The sequence below is a fragment of the Chanos chanos genome, chromosome 5 (genome assembly GCF_902362185.1).
Source record: "Chanos chanos chromosome 5, fChaCha1.1, whole genome shotgun sequence".
NCBI lineage: Eukaryota > Metazoa > Chordata > Actinopteri > Gonorynchiformes > Chanidae > Chanos > Chanos chanos.
In genome coordinates, this window is record NC_044499.1 from 6,768,764 (window position 1) to 6,787,655 (window position 18,892).

Genomic DNA, 18,892 nt, shown 5'->3' on the forward strand with positions numbered 1-18,892 from the left:
CCACTTTTTTCAACGAAGCCTCTCCGAAAAAAAAAAACGTCCGACACTTCGCTGCTGCTTGGTATCCGTTATGGTTAATCAATTTGGAACGCGCTGCTAATGTATGGGCAAGTGTGTGCCACTCTCATATTTCCTCTCATCTCTGTGTGTGTTCATGACTGTGGCTTAGTAAGACACAGCAGTGGGGGCAGAGAGAGAGAGAGAGAGAGAAAGGGATAAGGAACTGTTTAAGCGTGTGAACATAAGGAATCAAACTGGTATCGAGCAAGTGCTAAACTGCTCCCTCTCTGTTCAGCGTTGTGTCTTTTCACCTTAATCTGTTTGAAATGTGGAGCAGATTTCCATTACACAGCCCGCATTCCCGACATTCCTGCCTGGGAGTGCTGGATTACAGAGCATGGAGAAACTGGAATGGGGTGGGCTGGGCTGGGCTGCCGTGGCAGAGAACACGGAAGATGAAGGAAAAGACCAGGGAAGAGCTTTTCCACCTGCCTGCTCCAATCCTGAGACCCGGTGTCTCTGCAGAGAGAGCCGCTGAACAACCCGCTACACCCAAACGCAGCCTCTGCACCAGCTGAAAAAAAAAGGCCCTCCGAACGGCGCTGCTGAAATGATGAATCGTCGACCTTTGCGTTAAATCTCGACGGCCCCTGCGAAGTTCCGTCGTCGTAAACTGCCGTGATGGATCGGGGTGTTTCGGTGCGCGGCACATGAGAGGCTATGACTGTGGAACACATCCTGTGCATTTGCTTTAAGTTCCTCTCTTCACTTTTTCCACCTGGCTTTGCCAAGAAACACCTGAGACAATAGCTAAAAGAGGTGCCTGCTGCCACGCAAGTCCTCTCTTGTTCGAGATGGGGCCCCTGTCAGTGTGTCTGTTTCAGAATGTGTTCGCCGCCCCTGTCTTGCACCACAGCCTGGCCTGATGAGGACAAATGAACTATTGTGAAATTTTCTGCAAGCGGTTCTTTGATTTGTTTTGGGGGGTTTTTTTTGTTTTGTTTTGTTTTGTTTTTTAAACGCACGGTGTGGTGCTGGAAAACCGATTTAGAAATCTGAACTCGCAGTCAACACAACGTTTTATTCTCCATCCTTCGTGTCTTCATGGTCCTAATTGAGTTTCCATAACAGGAAAAAAAAAAAAAAAAAAAAGAAAAGAAAAAAACACTATCACCACCTAACTATATACACATACGAGTGATATCAAATGAACAGATTCCATTGCAACTGGCAGTTTGCTAGGTTTATTGGGTAATCAAAATAGAAATGCTCCCTTACTCAGCTCTAAGATTTTATGAGCCTATGGGGGGGTCCTATTAGTGTAGAGGGGGGGGGGATTATATGTACAACTGTAACAGACTCCCTGCACTAATTTTATCGCAGGTCGTACGCGACAGGGAGGCCTGATATTGTTTAGTAAGCAGAAAGTCATTTACCACTCAGTCTGATTAGAAAGGTGTGGTGACGTTTTAAAGATAGGCTTCACAGATATCCACGGCAGTCTGTGTTTGAACAGTTTGAAAGCCCTTCACGTGTCCTGCCACTGACTATTGTTGCCGTGACTGTTCCACAGGTGGAACAGTGTAAAGGTTACGTCGTTAATGTGTTCGTTAGTTTTTGCTATAGTTTTCATATCTTCTCTGTCTCACGCTCCTTTCAGATGCAAGTGCAACGGGCACGCCAGCGAATGCGTAAAGAACCAATACAACAAGCTGGTGTGTAACTGCAAGCACAACACGGAGGGTGACGACTGCAACGTGTGCAAACCCTTCTACAACGACCGTCCCTGGAGGAGAGCCACGGCCGAGAACGCCAACGAGTGTCTGCGTGAGTGTGTTATCCCCCCCCCCCAAAAAAAAGACCTCCAATTCAACATGCTCCTCCGAGCTCAAACCCAATCCCTTACCCCAAAAGCACACCTCTCTTCATGACGGCCGGACTGTTCGGCCCGTGAGGATATTGTGGGTAGGCGCTGGAAGGCTCTCCCACGTGAACCGCTCTCTCTCACATGTGACATCGCACCTTCCATTGCTACGTGAAGCATCCTGAGAAACAAGCCTAAGTGGAAAAAGCCCATTCTCTATTAGTGCGTCTGGAGCTGGGTATTTAGTCAGTCTGGGGCAGCGTTCTCCCCCTTTTAAACTTTAACTGAACTCACTGCCCCCTCCTCCTCACGCCTCCCCAGACACCTCTTTATTAGATTAAGTTGAGTTCAGTTTGTTATGTGACTCCACAGCCGTGGCTAAAGGGCCAGTTGTTGCTTGTTGTCTTTCTTTCTTTTTCTTTCTTTTCTTTCTTTCTTTTTTTTTTTTCTTGTAGACTTTGGTACTTTCTGGAAGTGCATGACTAATGGCCAACATCTGATGCAAACCAGTCCAAATACGTACAGTTCTCACACTCACCCGATCCCACAACCCCCCCCCCCCCCCCCCCCCCCTCTCTTATTTCATTTCCTCCACCCGTCACAAACATTTCTTCAGCTGTGACTACCAACAGCCCTCATGTGCCAAAAATTCTCACTTATAGCCATCTGTTGAGCCCAGTTTCCCCCTAAGCCCAGTGTTTTTCTCCACATTGATTTCTGTCATCGCCATACGATTAACAGCCTTTCAGTGGTTCCTTCCATTCTTTAACTTTATAGTTGAAATCTCAGGGGGACTTTTAATATTAAACCGTTAAGCTGCCGAGCTGTTTTTTTTTCTTTTACGCCGTAAAAGACTAACGTCAGGTGCATTTGTGTTCCAGCGTGTAACTGCAATGGGAAAAGCGCCGAGTGCTACTTCGATCCCGAGCTGTATCGCGCCACGGGTCGCGGGGGTCACTGCCGCAACTGCGCCGACAACACGGACGGGCCGAACTGCGAACGCTGCCTGGACAACTATTACAGGGAGGCGACGGGCAACCGCTGCCTGCCCTGCAGCTGTAACCCCGTGGGTGAGTGTTCCTCAACAGACACCACGGTAACACCACAAGAACCCGAGGAGCAGAACCGCTATGGCCAGAGAGCCCCATCCCGAGCCCCAAAGACCGGTTCTTCCGAGTGTTTTCTGGAATGTTTGAGATCAAATGGGGGGGGGGGGGGGGGGGGGGGTCTTCTTTGGTATGTCGACAGGAAACACTCTTAAACTAGCTTCTTCACACTCACCAAATGTTCCTCCAAAACCACTAATTTGGGAAATTACATCTTTGCTGAACTAAGGGTTTTTTTTTGTTTGTTTGTTTGTTTGTTTGTTTGTTTCCGCACCATAGAGAGCCAGATCCTTGAGACTGAGCCCTGTTTTGGTTGTATCCATTCACTGTAATGTAAATGTTTGCTGAGAGTCTGTGTTTGTTATTAACAGTGTGTTGTATGGGTGATTTGTTTTTCTCCAGGTTCTCTCAGTACACAGTGTGACAACACCGGCCGCTGCAGCTGTAAACCGGGAGTGATGGGAGACAAGTGTGACCGATGTCAGCCTGGATACCACACGCTGACGGAGGCAGGCTGCAGGTACACACACCTACGCGCTAAGGGGCCTGGCCAGACCCGTCTCACCCTGTTCATATCAAACACTGACACCCAAGCGTCTCACATTCAGCCGCTTTCAACCGCTAACATCCAAACATCTCACCGTTTATCTCATTTCAAAAACAGGCAGCCGACCGTCTAATGTTCAACCTCGTGTTAAAAACAGACAGCCAACCTTTGTCAGCATTCTGCTTATTTTGAAGAGTGACAAACAACCCTCTCACATTTAGCTTATTTCTGCCACTGCCAATCAGCTGTCTTACATTCAGCCATGGATACAGCTACATTTTGGTCTGTGTAAAACCACAAGTGGTTTTAGTCTCTTACTCTCATTGGAATCAGTGTATCTCAGTTTCACTGTCCTAGCCCCCCCCCCCCCCCCATTGCCACACTGAAATAAGACTGGTTGGGTTAGGTACAGGGTCTGTGAGGGACATTTTGGACCCTGTTGGTCTAGACAGGGAATACTGCTCTGAAGAGCTATATTTATGTACCCATTAGTCACTAACTGTAAATTCCCTCTCTGTCAACCTCCTCTCCTCTCCTCTTCTCACTCTCTCTCTCTCTCTCACTCTCTCTCTCTCTCTTTCCTTCCTCCCCCCTGCAGACCCTGCTCCTGTAGCCGTTCCGGAAGCACAGGGGAGTGTGATGTCCAAACAGGAAGATGCCAGTGCAAGGACCATGTAGATGGCTTTAACTGTGACAGGTTAGACACACACACACACACACACACACGCACGCACGCACTCACACTCACACATACACACAAACAGATACCCTTGTTAATGTAGACTTTGCTCTAAGAGAAGATGGTATGAGAAGAATGAAGTTGTTTATACTGATCTTAAATTAGATGTGAGTGACCAACACTTGCGAGTCCGGAATTGACAGTGACTTCAACACAAAGCCAAGACTGCTATAAAAATGTTCGGCAAAGCCAGTCTTTCATCTCCTCTTCTGTTATTGGCATTCTTTGTTTAAACCACAGATATTTATAAGACGACTCAGGCCACATATTTTTCCTCTCTCACAGAACAACTGTTTGAGCATTTGTCTGTTTGAAAGACAGATAGCCATACATGCCCAACAAGAGAGAGGAACTTTGTGTGTGTGTGTGTGTGTGTGTGTGTGTGAGAGAGTGAGACAGAGAGAGAGAGGCACATCTAGGTTCAAGGATTGTTTAGTGTCAGAGGAAGGAGAGAATAGCTCTGAGATAGCTTTAAGCTCCCTGCTGAGGCCTTTCCAGTCAGACCATCTACGGCCCCCAGACCTCCAGTCACCACAAACTGGCTGTGTGTGTGAGAACAGCCTGCTCTTCCATGACTGTACCTTCACTCTGAACTCTCTCCACCTCCTCACAGTTTGGCAATACTCTGACTGTTTATTCTGAGTTATTACTGAATTTTCTTCATTTGTAATTCCAGTTACTTACTGAAATTGTGCCAACACCACTTACCCGCATTAACTTTCCCCAGCGCGAACACACACACACACACACACACACACACACACACACACACACACACCGCACACACACACCGCACACACACACCGCACACACACACACACACACACACACACACACACCGCACACACCACACACACAAACACAAAACTACACTTATCCCCCCTCCTCTCCTCACCTTGGCGCCAATGCTCACACTTTCTCACATTCTCTCTGTCTCTCTCTCTGTCACGCACGCACACACACACACACACACACACAAACACACACAAACACACACACACAGCATTCTTCCCTGTCACCCAGCTGGGCCACACATGGATTGGCTAATACCCACTCTGTGGTCTTCACGGGTTCCTCCTGACCTCCTACAGAGACAGAGAAAGAGAAAGAACATGACGGAAGGAAAAGAGAGGGAGAGAAAAGGTGAAAGGCTAAAAGAGAGAGAGAGGCTGAAATTACAGAGCTGTGTTTGAGCGAGGCTATTCAGGGTTCAGAGGGCAAATAATGAAGTCTGGGTGACATTGACTGATGTTCGGCCAGGCATTCTGGGTCACCGTGAGTTTCACACCTACCGTGCGTGACAACCTCGGCACGTTAGACGTAACGAAGACGGACCTCAGCTGAACGCTATTTGCCCAATACTTCTTAAAACAGAACCTGCATCTCATACCACTCCTGGAACTGTTTGAGTGGATAAATTGGGTTTGTCATTTATCAGTAACACCGACGCTTAGTAACACCAGTCACTGGTCTGGGCTCAGTAATCTGAACCTGTGTTCCTATCAGGTGTAAACTGGGCTACTTTAACCTGGACCCTCAGAATCCCCAGGGCTGCACCCCATGTTTCTGCTTCCAACACTCCACCGTGTGTGACAGCGCCGAGGGTTACAGCATTCACACCGTCACCTCCACCTTTGACTACGGTGAGTCTCCACCATCACTGCCGCCCACAGCACGAACATACTCCTCATTACCCTTCGTTGATAAATCATCTGTACTGTATTACAAATGTGTGAGCAGCAGTGGTCAGTGTGGTCTTCTATCAGTCCTGTCCTCAGATGTCTCCCTGCCCTGTCCAGGATTCTGTTCACCCGTGTGACTGATTCTTCGAGATTTACCGCTAAGTCATGATCTGAGCAGCTCACTCTGCTGAAGTGTAGGACTAGCATGAGAAACGGTGGCCTAGTTATCCGTTGTTTGTTACTGTTGTTGTTGTTTGACAACGTGAAGTGGTGGAAGTGGTCCTCGGAAGTTGGCTAAATAATGGCTGAAGAGAAATTAATGTCTCTCTCTCTATCTCTCTCTCTCTCTCCCTCTCTCTCTCTCTCTCTCTCTCTCTCTCTCTCTCTCTCTCTCTCTCTCTCTCTCTCTCTCTCTCTCTCTCTTTCTCTCTCTCTCTCTCTCTCTCTCTCTCCCCCCCAGACGACGAACAGTGGACAGCTCAGCAGAGAGACGGCTCCAGCGTGTCAGTGCAGTGGTCTTCCCGCTCTCAGGAGATCTCCCTTGTCTCAGACGACTACTTCCCCATGTACTTTGTAGCTCCAGGTAAAGTAATACTCCTGAGGCAAAGAAGACAAAAGCCAACTAACGTTTTAAAAAAAAAAAAAAAAAAAAATTAAGCATTAAAAGAAATACTCACGTCTGATAACATGATTATGTTGTTTGGGATAAGTTGTATAACAGTAACACAGTTGAACTGTGTTGTGAATTTGTGTCAGGATTGGTTCAATTCTAATTTAATCTCGGCCTTTGTTTTGTTTCAGAGAAATTCCTTGGCAACCAGCTCCTAAGTTATGGGCAGAACCTCACTCTGAACTTCAGGGTTGAGCGGCGAGACACCCGCCTATCAGCTGAGGATGTGGTCCTTGAAGGGGCGGGGCTTCGTGTGGCAGTGCCACTCATTGCTCAAGGAAATGCCTATCCAACTGAACAAATGCAGACGTTTGTCTTCAGGTTGGTTTATTAAAATCAAGCACTCATACTGAAATGTATGAACTAGAAAATAATGCACAGATTGACTTACTTAGATCTTGAAACTTTTTTGTCGTTAACGTTACTAAAAAAATTGATGTTTCTGTTACATAGCACCATTTGGTTATCGTTATTTTTTTTGTGCTTGATTATAATTTACAGTTTTGTTTTTCTTCAGGCTACATGACACCACTGATTACCCCTGGAGACCAACTCTGAAACACTCAGACTTCCAGAAACTTCTTCACAATCTGACTTCTATTAAGATCCGAGGCACTTACAGTGAAAAGAGTATGTTCTCATTTTATCACAACGCTATAAAAATTAATATTCAAAGCACCTTAGATGTCCACCGCGCCAATTTTTTTTTTTTTGCCTCGTTGTAGCATCCATTAAGTAATCTCAGTTGAAACATTTGTTATTTAATTTTCTTCAGAGACATGAAGAGCCATTGCTTCATGTACTCATGTATGACATTTACTCTAGTTATTTGACCATAACCCTCAGCTTGTTCATCTTTTATCAGTCAGGACGTCCTGACTTCTTAAAAAAAAAAAAAAACTATGTGTAGATAACATTGAAGACTCTGCCACATTGCCCCGGGCAATATTCATGGTATGTCTGTGTTCCCAAGGTGCCGGTTACCTTGACAACGTGTCCCTCGTTACTGCCCGCCGTGGTCCCGGTACCCCGGCTCGCTGGGTGGAGAAGTGCGTCTGTCCCCAGGGTTACACTGGGCAGCACTGTGAGCAGTGCCTTCTGGGATATCGGAGGAGCAGGCCCGAACTTGGACTCTTCAGCCCGTGTGAACCCTGCAACTGTAATGGCCATAGCGACTCCTGTGACCCTGTGACAGGTGAGTGACATTGGCCAGTTAATGACCATCTAACAGCCACTGTGACGTTCTGTGTCAACATAGCCAGAGAGTTCTTGTCTAGACACAGTCAAGGAAATCCCCTCCAAATACTACAAACCCTCACAAGCAATGACCTGACTGCCCTCCAGTGGCGATCCGTGGTATGACAAATCCGTGTCTCTCACTCCAGGCCTGTGCGACTGCCAGGACAACACGGCTGGGATGAGCTGCGAGAGGTGTAAGGATGGTTACTATGGCGACGCCACGGTTGGCACGCCCTCGGACTGCAAGCCCTGTCCTTGCCCAGAGGGCGCCACTTGTGCAGTGGTGCCCAAAACCAGGGAGGTGGTGTGTACCAGCTGTCCCACAGGCACCACAGGTAAATCAGGATCCCCTCTCCAGTGCTTATCATAATCTCTTTAGTGCTTCAGACAACATGAGGAGGCAATAAAAATGAGTAGTACAACAATCTCAGCTGTTTGTTTTGGTTTTATGAACCTTCACACAGGCGGTGATGATACTGTAACGCGGATGTTTAGCTGTAAATGATGATCCACCCTCATAAATCTATAACAGCCCCTTGAAAATGTTTGGCTTTTACTGTCATCCAAGTAATGCCTACCATATGATATGATATATACATTAAGTTTGTACTTAAGTCAAACTCAAGATGGATTCACTGGTCTGAGGATCATTTTTCCTACAAGGACACTGATGCAGTCAGTATTGTGATTTTGTGTTCTGTCTGTGTGTGTGTGTGTGTGTAGGTAAACGCTGTGAGTTGTGTGACGACGGCTATTTTGGGGACCCCCTGGGCGAGGACGGTCCGGTCCGGGCCTGCCGGGCTTGTAAGTGTAACGACAACATTGACCCCAACGCCGTGGGCAACTGCGACCGGGAGACGGGCCAGTGTCTGAAATGCATCTACAACACAGACGGCTTCTTCTGCGACCGCTGCAAAGAGGGTTTCTACGGCAACGCCCTAGCCACCAACCCCGCTGACAAGTGCAAACGTGAGTAGAGCAAAATGTCTTTTCGTTTTCTGTTTTTGGGGGTGGGGGGGGGGACAAGCCATCTCATTCCACGTACTATGTAGTCTCCATTTCAAAACCTGTAATATGCAAAACATGTTTTGTTTTGTTTTTTTTGTTTTTTTTTATGACAATCTTATCTTTGACGTCCTTTACTTGAAAGAGTTTAAAGATAGCAGCATAACGGTTAATACATTGAACCTGACGTGTCTTGTGTTCCACGCCAGCCTGTTCGTGCTCTCCCTACGGTACCGTGGACCGGCAGACCAGCTGTCTGCAGGTAACCGGACAGTGTCAGTGCCTCCCCCATGTCACAAACAGAGACTGCAGCGCCTGTGAACCTGGTTTTTACAACCTGCAGAGCGGCAAGGGCTGTCAGCGGTGAGTCACAGCCTCCTCCTCCTCCTCCTCCTCCTCCTCCTCAATTCCCTCTCTTATTCCACTCACATCCCCACAACATCATTTATGATTTGAAATCAAGAGTTCATTTGAACTGTTAAAATACTCAGTGTTGGTGCAGCGAGGAGTCCCCCCCTCCCGCATCAGGCCGGCGCACCGTTAGACCACAAATGAAGGATCGTGAGGGGAAAGGGATTTCCGAAAAGGTTGAGGTTCTTTAATGGCGGTGCCGTGAACGGTTTTGTAGTGAATAGCCTCATGTTTCTGTTCGTCCTGCCTCCCCTAGATGCGACTGCAATCCGATCGGCTCCACCAACGGTCAGTGCGACATCGCCAGCGGCCAGTGCGAGTGTCAGCCCGGCGTCACGGGTCAACATTGCGATCGCTGCGAAGTCAACTTCTTCGGTTTCGGGTCGTCCGGCTGCAAACGTAAGGCCTCCGCGCTTTAATTACGCTCCTCTGTCCTCCTGCCTGCTTCCCTCAACAGTGTAGATATATTACTTAGACTAAACATATCTATAACTGAATATCAGATATGTGTGAATATCTGTATGAATTAGGTTATTTGAGATATGAGGGTCAGATATAGGAGTCCAAGCAGAACTGAGGGCTATTTCAAAGCCAACATCCAGCAGCGCTCCTATTTCGACGGCCGTCACTTATTTGACCTTTTGACCTCTGCCAGCTTGCGACTGTGACCCGGAGGGCTCTCAGACGGCCCAGTGTAAGGAGGACGGGCGCTGCGAGTGCCGTCCCGGCTTCGTTGGCACTCGATGTGACATGTGTGAAGAAAATTACTTCTACAACCGCTCCACCCCCGGCTGCCAACAGTGTCCGAACTGCTACAGCCTCGTCAGGGATAAGGTGAGAGAGGGGCCACTGTGGAACCACACAACACAAAAGGATTGGTTTCGTCCATACACTCAACTGTCTCACCACGTACAAAATTCCCTGTTGTCTTCAAGCTGGAAGGATCAAATTTGAAAACATTTCCACACTTTTTGAGTGGCCGAAACGGTGACCTAGTTCAAATGAAATATTACTACATTTGCAGTTTATTGTTGTAATTCACTAACATGGAGTGTTAACCTGGTCACTGTGATTCCGATTCTAAAGCGTTTTTTTTTTATCCTCTCTGTCTCATATAGGTGAATCAACAGAGACAGAAACTGCACGACCTACAGACTTTGATTGACAACCTGGGGACCAGTCAGGAGACAGTGAGTGACAAAGCCTTTGAGGATCGTCTCAAAGAGGCGGAGAAAGCCATCATGGACCTGTTGGAGGAGGCTCAGACCAGCAAAGGTAAACAGAATCATCCAGAACAGAACGTACCTCCTTTTTATTACTCTGTTGTGTAAAGTTCAGCACAAATCCATTACCATTTCCACAGATGTTTCTTCGCTGGCTTCTCTCTCCTTTTCTTTTTTCTTTTCTTTTCTTCTTTTTTTTTTTTTAAACTCTCTGTTGGCCTCCCACAGATGTGGACAAAGGCCTGTTGGACCGTCTCAACAACATCAACGGCACACTGATGACCCAGTGGAACCGACTGCAGAACATCCGGAACACGGTGGACAATACAGGCACCCTGGCTGACAAGGCCAGGAACCGGGTCCGTGACGCAGAGAACCTGATCAACAGAGCGCGGGAGGAACTGGACAAGGCCAAGGACGCCATTAGCAAAGTGGTGAGTCATGAGTGAAGAGCGCTGTATTCCAAAACACAAGCCTGTACTGTGGCGTAGAGGTCACGGTAAGCAGTGGTAGTAGTTTTAAATGAAATATGTAGATATTAAAATGAATGTTTCTGTCCCGTTTCCATTCTCAGAAGTTCCTTTGCTTTTAAACCCCAACGTGTATACTGCGTTAGAGTCATCATTTAGTTTTCTCATTTAGTTGGAAATGTTCTTTGTTATTCTCTGCAGGACATTAAAACACCTACTACCACTGGAGGTCCGAACAACATGACCCTGCTGGCGGAGGAAGCACGGAATCTGGCAGACAAGTGAGAACAACACACAGGCTTTACACTTACCTGTTGTTGTTTTTTTTTTGTTTGTTTGTCCCGTTCTGTTACGACACCCGAAATCGCTCATCGCTCTGTCCCGTTCTCTCTCTCTCTCCAGGCATAAACAGGACGCAGATCAGATTGAGAAGATCGCTAAGGATGCTAATGACACTTCTACAAAAGCCTACAACTTACTGAAGAAAACTTTGGAAGGGGAGAAACAGACAAACAAGGACATTGATGAGCTCAACAAAAAGTATGTTATTGCAATTGGAATCAACTGTTAAAATATGATTTATGCGTATTTGTATTTTTCCCCCTTAGACGTGTATAGTCATGTCAGTGCATATTTTGTGCGGTTTTCTCTTGCTTATGTTGCAAAACAGATGGATCATTAGGTCCGCTAACCTGCCACCTCTCTCTCTGTGCAGGTACAATGATGCTAAGGACCTAGCGAAGAATCTGGAGAAACAGGCCAATAAAGTGCATGCTGAGGCGGAGGAGGCTGGCAACAAAGCCCTGAAGATCTACGCCAACCTGACCAGCCTTCCTCCCCTCGACACCAAGTCTCTAGAGGTGAGATGCTGACTGTAGTCACAACTTACCCTCAAATACCTGTTCGAAACGCTCCAATACTGTGGGTCAAAATCCCCCAAATTCAGAACAGCGTTGTCTGTATTTAACTGTGTCGCATAACTGCTTTCCCATTCAAAAAGTACATAAGCTTTTTTTTTTGTTGTTTTTTTTTTTGTTTTTTTTTGTCATCATATGTAAAGTTACCAGTTTTTTTTGTGGGGTTGAGCGACACGGTGCGGACTGAACAAGTGCGTAACGAGCGCTTATCCATCACGCGCTTCTGTAAAAGACCTAAGGGGCGCGGCCTTCGTGATCTTTGGGTCGCTTGTGTGACTTTTGACACTCCTTCCGTTTGATCTCGCTTCAGGACGAGGCCAGTAAGATCAAGAAGGAGGCCTCCGACCTGGACAAACTGATCGATAAGACAGAGAAGGAGTACACCGACCTCAGGGACGACCTGAAGGGCAAAGAGAATGAAGTCCGCAAACTCCTGGATAAGGGCAAGACTGAACAGCAGGTACTCGATGTTACCCTCCACTTCTCTCTTTGTTTGTTTTTTTTTTCTCTCCAACAGCACTCACTTCTTTTACGTTAAAACAGTTGCTGAGAAATAGCGGTTAAAGAATAGACTAGTTCTCGATGGAGACTGCTTTGCATTCCTGAACTGGCCTCCAGGAGTATTGTTAAGGTTGTGTTTTTTTGGGGGGTTTTTTCCCGTCAAAGGCCGCAATAATTTTCCTGATCTTAACCCTCGTAAAGTGACAGTCTGATAACATGGCAGTGAGACCTACGTGGCTGTGAAGGGCAGTTATGACAGAGACTATGCTGAGTGATGAGCTTGCTTGTTAAGGCTTTGACATTTTGACAGCTCAGATTAGGCTGGAGTCTGTGATCAGCTACCCTGCTCATCATCACTGACTTAATGAGACCATCTCTCTCTCTCTCTCTCTCTCTCTCTCTCTCACACACACACACACACGCACACACACACTCACACTCACAATGTTTAACTGCTCTGTCGCTGAAGGGCGGATCATGGAGAACTTTCAGATGAAGTCATGCTAATGTCATGGTTTAACTGGCAAGGCAAGGAGAGCTAGCTAATGATAACGTCGCGGATTAAAGCCCTTTAAAAACCCCTGTGAGAGGCTCTCTCAGATCCTCGGACATGTCAGCGTCCTGTCAAACATGACAAAGAGCCCATTCACGTCAACCTTTTCAGCTGTGTCCCCAGCTAAACAAAACTTTAGATCTTCGTCCACTTCTCTCTCTTGTTTTTTTTTTGTTGTTTTTAAAAAATTTTTTCCCCTTTCTGTCTTTCCTCTCATTTCACCACCCATATTCTGCCACTCTCCTCAGACGGCTGACCAACTGCTGGCTCGTGCGGATGCTGCTAAGGCCCTAGCAGAGGAGGCAGCTAAGAAAGGCAACTCCACGTACCTGGACGCTCAGAATATACTCAACAACCTCAGAGGTAAGAAACAGAGGAGCGCTCAAGGACAACAATGGCTTTATTTGTTATTTTGTTCTGTTTTGCATTATGTTTTAGCTATTTTTTTTTTTTAATGACATTCGTGTGGTGTGTTTTAGGATATATTTTTGTGATATGGACCACACCTGATTCAGACCGTTTATGTCAACTTATGTCAACCAAAGAAAAATGAAATATTGGCATATACTTTGAGTGTTTGACGGTTATTGCCTCACAGTTTTGTTTTTTTTTTTTTTGTTTTTTTTTTTATCTACCCTTTCTCTTGTTCTACCCTCTGTTTTTATTGTCTCACCCTCTGTCTTCACTATCCAATTTCTGTATGTGTATTAACATAGATTTTGACAAGAGAGTGAATGACAACAAAACAGCCGCTGAGGAGGCCATGAAACGCATCCCAGCAATCAACGCGACAATCAACGCAGCCAATGAGAAGACCAGGCAGGCTGAGGGGGCACTAGGCAACGCAGCAGCTGATGCCAAAGAAGCCAAGACCAAAGCTCAGGAAGCAGAGAAAATCGCCAGTGCTGTGCAGAAGGTATAAAAAAAAAACAAAAAAAAAACGGTGTTTTTAGTTTATTTCCGATGAGCGTTTCCCTCCCTGTCACTTTGCATGACGGGCCTATAGTGAACACGAAAGCCATTTCGGCTGGTCGTTGAGGTTGGGGAGATTTTTTATTTTTTTTTTTTTGAGGTCTGTTCACTGACTTGTCCATATATGGTCTTTCTCAGGGCTCAGCCAAGGCAAAGGACGACGCAGAGAAGGCTTTTGACGACGCCATGAAGCTGGACGGCGAAGTCAAAGACATGATGGATCAGCTGAGCGCGGCTGAGAAGGAGCTGGCCAGGAAGAAAGCCGAGGCCGACCAGGACATGATGATGGCCAGCATGGTAAGGCCAGAACATTCAGTCTCTCAGATTGACAAGATTAATCAGGTTTTGACTATACAAAGAGATCTCAAGAGCTAATCCCTGACAGCGCTGTTCAGCCTACTTTTAAAATGAGAACGATTGTAACTTACAGATGGTAATTGCGTGTTTGCTGTTTTATTACTGAGAAACCTTGTGCAATCTGTCTGCAGTGACTTTAAAGTAAAAGAAAATGGCAAAGCACCTTGATGGTTGCCCTGGTTTTCATCTGAAAGGCAGAGATGAAGTAACCTCTCTCTCTCGAACAGCGTGTTGGGTGATTTTAGGCTCTTTACCCAGGGTTTTTGACCAGCTGGTGTGTTACTGCTTCTCTTTTCCAGACTGAATTGTTCTCCAATGTCTAATGTGTAATGTTTTTCTCACAGGCATCAGACAATGCTAAAGAAGCAGAAGACAATGCCCGTAAAGCCAAAAACGCTGTCAGGACCGTCCTCAAAACAATCAACGATCTTTTGAGTCAGCTCGGTGAGTAGACAACAGACTAGTCGTGGTGTTTGATCTTCTCAGTACATGTACTTACTCAAGCCTGTGCCAATTATGGAAAACGATTTTAACTGCAGCCAAGCCCACCCCCTGAAAGATAAATCATTCCCAGTTAAAGGCTAATTCTTTTTTTTTCTTTCTTTCTTTCTTTCTTTCTTTTCTTTTTCTCTGTCAGGTAACATCGACAAAGTGGATTTGAGTAAACTGGACCAGATTGATGGATCTCTGAAGCAGGCCAAGAAAAAGATGGCAGACAGCGAACTGGACAAGAAACTGAAGGAGCTCAATGACGTGGCCAAGAATCAGGAAGACATGATTAACGATTACGACAGGCAGATCAAAGAGATTCGCGCCGACATCGCCAACCTCGAGGACATCAAAAACACTCTACCTGAAGGCTGCTTTAACACCCCATCTCTAGAGCGGCCTTAACCACCCCCCCCCCCCCCCCCCCCCCCATCCTCGTTTCTTCTCTTCCACCTCCCTCCATCTCTTCCTTCTCTCCCCCCAACTCCCCCTGTCAGTGTCACTCCTTCCGCTGCCTGTCTAACACAACTTGGGCAAGACGCCACCTTTTTACCAAACAGGTTTTGTTTTTGTTTTTTCCTTGAAGCCTTTTTTTTTTTTTTCGTCTTGTCTTTTAATGGGAGATGCCGGGTTTTCAAGTCGATTTTTTTCTTCATGTCTGAAAGAAAGGGGATGAAAGCAGCTTTTATTTTCTGATTTTTTTTTTTTTTTTTTTAAATAAGCAGAAATGCAACAACGTGAAGAGATGAACTTTGACTAAACGGCACACAGGCCGACCTGCTGTGAGTTTGTTTGTGTGTTATGCAGCAGGGCTTGGGAGAGGTGATGTTACCTCTAAAGCTGAAACGTAAACCCACAGGACTGCATCACCTCCAGGCTCTTCATCCACATCATCACTCCATCAATCTTTTTTTTTTTTTTCTTCTTCTTCTCTTAAACCTTTCCCCTAGCCAACAGTGCAGAAATTTTTCTCCAGGGAGGGTCCATGTCCCTGTTTTAGTTTAGAGAGGAGCAGAAACGCTTCCCATTGGTTCAAGACTTGAAGACCTGTTGGATTGAGGAAAACATGCTTTTTATCTTACATACAGCATTCACAATAGTATGTCATGTTTGCTGTTACTTACCACTTACCATCGTCTCAAAACTAACAGTGAAGGAATCCTCTTTAATGTCTTTCTCTTTGCTCTGTCTTTCCCGAAGCCTCACGCTACATTTATGTTTTAACTGTAATGGAGACAGAACTCCTCTCTCCACACACACACACACACACACACACACCTTAAGTTACAGTATTGAGCATGGCTTGTGTCAGGCCCACAAATGTAGAGAAAGTACCACACTAGAAGTCTCTATATGGCTCTGTCCTTTTTACAATGGTCGATACATTTCAATGAAAGCTAAATTCAAATGCATTTCATGTAAGTATGTATTTCATACTTAATTGTAACACTACAAAAACACTACTTTGTTTTAACCACAAAAAAAATCATGTTCATATTTGTTTTTTTGTTTTTGTTTCTTTTTTGTTTTTTGGTTGTGTTTTTTTTTTCCCGAAGCTGCTGCTTTTAACACAGGTGTACTGCAATCACACATTAACATTTGTAAGGCAAAATTCAACACTATGCAACTTTGTACATTTGCGTAGCAAGACTTTATCTGATACACTGGTGCTAATAATTATTTCAAATGTTATATTTTTGTGTGAATGTTTTTTTTTATTATGATATAGAGTGAGGAATTGTTATTTGTGTAAATATATGCTTAAATGATTCAGGAATGGCTGATTTTTTTTAAAAAACCCAAGACCCAACCAGCCACCTCATAATAGGTTCTATCACAAAAATCAGCTCAAACCTCCACATAATATATAAATATATATATATATATATACATACATATATATATTATAAGTTCTGTGGTATAATATGCTTGCTTGTATACATGGCTCAGTGTTGTTGCCTCATAGCTCTGCCATTTATTTTATTTGTGTTCAATTTCAGTGGGTGGTTTAAAAAAAAAAAAAAAAAATCAACAAACACGACTTTTAATACAAGACATGCACTCTCCCTTCCAGAACCCTTCTGAACTGACAAACCCAATTGGGCTTATGCATCCATCAAATGGGTCTCACATTTCATTTTAACGAATTGTATGCTCCACTCCAAGACAGTACACCTTGTCACACTGATAGTTCACTGTTTTAACTAGTGTCTTGTGCCTTAATATTTGGACATAATCCTCATCACACACAGTTCTAACGTTTCATGTGATCGTTTGTTTTTATTAAGGATGTGACATCTGAATTGCACGCATCTGGGAAAAAAAAAAAAAAATCACATTCACTCGCGATATTTAATGTCCAATTTTTTCCAAAAAAAAAAAAAAAAAAGAAAAAGAAAGAAAAAAAAAAAAAGCAGGGTGATCCATTGAAGGGTCCACAAAAGATGTCTCTATACAGTTTTTTTTTTTAAGTCACACAGAGTCTCATACCCATTTTCATCATTTCATTTTCATATTTACCCTCTGATGAAAGACTGCATTCATAAGATAAAAGCCCCCACCCCCCTCTTCTGCTGTACACCACGCCTCTGATAATAGAGTTTCTTTAACAAACAAAACAAAAAAAAAATTTTTACTCACCGTCTTGATGTTCTTCTGTTTGAAGTTTTATATGGACAATTCTCTTCAACTTTTCCAGCACCCGACCACTGTGGACATTTTGTGCAACATGTACAGTTTTTATGTATAAAACAGTATTTCTAATTTATAATGTATGGAGTATTTATAGTCTGTCGTCTCTTAGTATGAATACGTATGTGATGCACAGTCTTTTTGTGGTCTTCTGAATAACTAGAACTTGTCAGATGCATTTTTCAGACCCCCACCCTATCTCTCTCTGTATTGAGACATTGATTTTTCACACACACACACACACACACACACAAAGGCATGCACGCGCACACACACGCACACACACACATGCACACACACGCACACATCCAGACACATCAGACTGGACCTGAGAAAACCCTGCCTGTTACTCATTTGCCTGTAAATCCAATCGTAGCATTTAAATAATAAACAATGGTTATTACAGGAGCCGCTGTCTTGTGATTGTTTTAATGTCATAAAAAATGTAATGTATTCTCTGTCAGAGATAAGGAATTATACCTTTAATCAGAAGCGTATCAAAATTCCCATCAGGCACTGGCTCACCTGATCTTTTACCTTTGCCCTGTAAAATTATAATGCCAAAAGAATCAGTCGGCTTGGAAAATGACTGTTGCAAAATCCATTTTAAGATGGCATTCTGTTAACTGATATACTGCTTTGAGTCTGATCAAAAAGGGTTTGGTTTTTTTTTGTTTACACGCTGTCGAGAATTCAGCACCAGTCGTTACATACCTGTGAACTCACCATGTATCAGCTGGCTGTAGAGGAAATGAGAGTACCTGAGTCAGGTGGTCGGTGCTGGATTCAGTTATCGACTGGATAACGAGGTCAGGAGGATGTGGTTACGATGAGGTTCACGTAAATGATCAGACTAACGCGTTAGCAGAGCTGATGTGTTCCTGCGATTTAAAAATAACAGTGAGCCGAGTTGACAAATACTTTGAGTCCCAACTTGTCAAAGACTTGCCTAATATGCATGCGCTCACAATTTACTGTACTTTTCCAGTGAGGACTAGATAATACTAGTTTTAGAACGGTTCATTCCAGACCAAGAGATGGGACAGGGCATAAGAATGAAAGATCTTGTTCAGTTCTTTTGGCTGTAGATGACTACACCACTTTGTCTGTATTCCCAAATGTCATTTCCAGTGTGATGAAGAGAGAGTTGTGTATAAAGACCTTATTCAAATGGCTATAAATGTTCTTATAAAGGCAGAGGAATCTCAGAGGGGATTATCATAAAATCCAGTTTATATGATGTTAAATTACTCTTCAAACTCTTCCAGCTGTCCCTTCAGAGCACACTGGAAATAGGTGCTGGTTTGTTATTTTCAAACTTCAACGATTCACTTTTTAAAAAAAAAAACACATTAGGAAAAGTAAACAGTCATCTGTCATATTGAACTGTTTCATTGCGATTCCTTTCTTTGACAAGCTTCCCAAATTCTTACGTAAGTGTTGCCGGTTATTTCTT

The 18,892-nt window shown here is 44.7% G+C and overlaps 1 protein-coding gene across 1 annotated transcript in view; it reads left to right on the plus strand.

Annotated features, from left to right (window-relative positions):
• Positions 1 to 15,150, plus strand: part of lamc1 (laminin, gamma 1) — a 48,633-nt gene extending 33,483 nt beyond the window's left edge. The window contains exons 4-28 of the mRNA XM_030774174.1: positions 1,661 to 1,827; positions 2,746 to 2,934; positions 3,373 to 3,490; positions 4,116 to 4,214; positions 5,763 to 5,899; positions 6,399 to 6,521; positions 6,740 to 6,929; positions 7,126 to 7,238; positions 7,582 to 7,803; positions 7,994 to 8,182; positions 8,571 to 8,816; positions 9,062 to 9,215; positions 9,520 to 9,662; positions 9,919 to 10,097; positions 10,382 to 10,538; positions 10,715 to 10,920; positions 11,158 to 11,237; positions 11,359 to 11,496; positions 11,672 to 11,816; positions 12,184 to 12,333; positions 13,176 to 13,290; positions 13,644 to 13,843; positions 14,038 to 14,196; positions 14,601 to 14,700; positions 14,894 to 15,150. Coding sequence (XP_030630034.1) covers positions 1,661 to 1,827; positions 2,746 to 2,934; positions 3,373 to 3,490; positions 4,116 to 4,214; positions 5,763 to 5,899; positions 6,399 to 6,521; positions 6,740 to 6,929; positions 7,126 to 7,238; positions 7,582 to 7,803; positions 7,994 to 8,182; positions 8,571 to 8,816; positions 9,062 to 9,215; positions 9,520 to 9,662; positions 9,919 to 10,097; positions 10,382 to 10,538; positions 10,715 to 10,920; positions 11,158 to 11,237; positions 11,359 to 11,496; positions 11,672 to 11,816; positions 12,184 to 12,333; positions 13,176 to 13,290; positions 13,644 to 13,843; positions 14,038 to 14,196; positions 14,601 to 14,700; positions 14,894 to 15,150 — 3,976 coding nt within the window. The remainder of the gene's footprint in view (positions 1 to 1,660; positions 1,828 to 2,745; positions 2,935 to 3,372; positions 3,491 to 4,115; positions 4,215 to 5,762; positions 5,900 to 6,398; positions 6,522 to 6,739; positions 6,930 to 7,125; positions 7,239 to 7,581; positions 7,804 to 7,993; positions 8,183 to 8,570; positions 8,817 to 9,061; positions 9,216 to 9,519; positions 9,663 to 9,918; positions 10,098 to 10,381; positions 10,539 to 10,714; positions 10,921 to 11,157; positions 11,238 to 11,358; positions 11,497 to 11,671; positions 11,817 to 12,183; positions 12,334 to 13,175; positions 13,291 to 13,643; positions 13,844 to 14,037; positions 14,197 to 14,600; positions 14,701 to 14,893) is intronic.
• Positions 15,151 to 18,892: the final 3,742 nt, after the last annotated feature.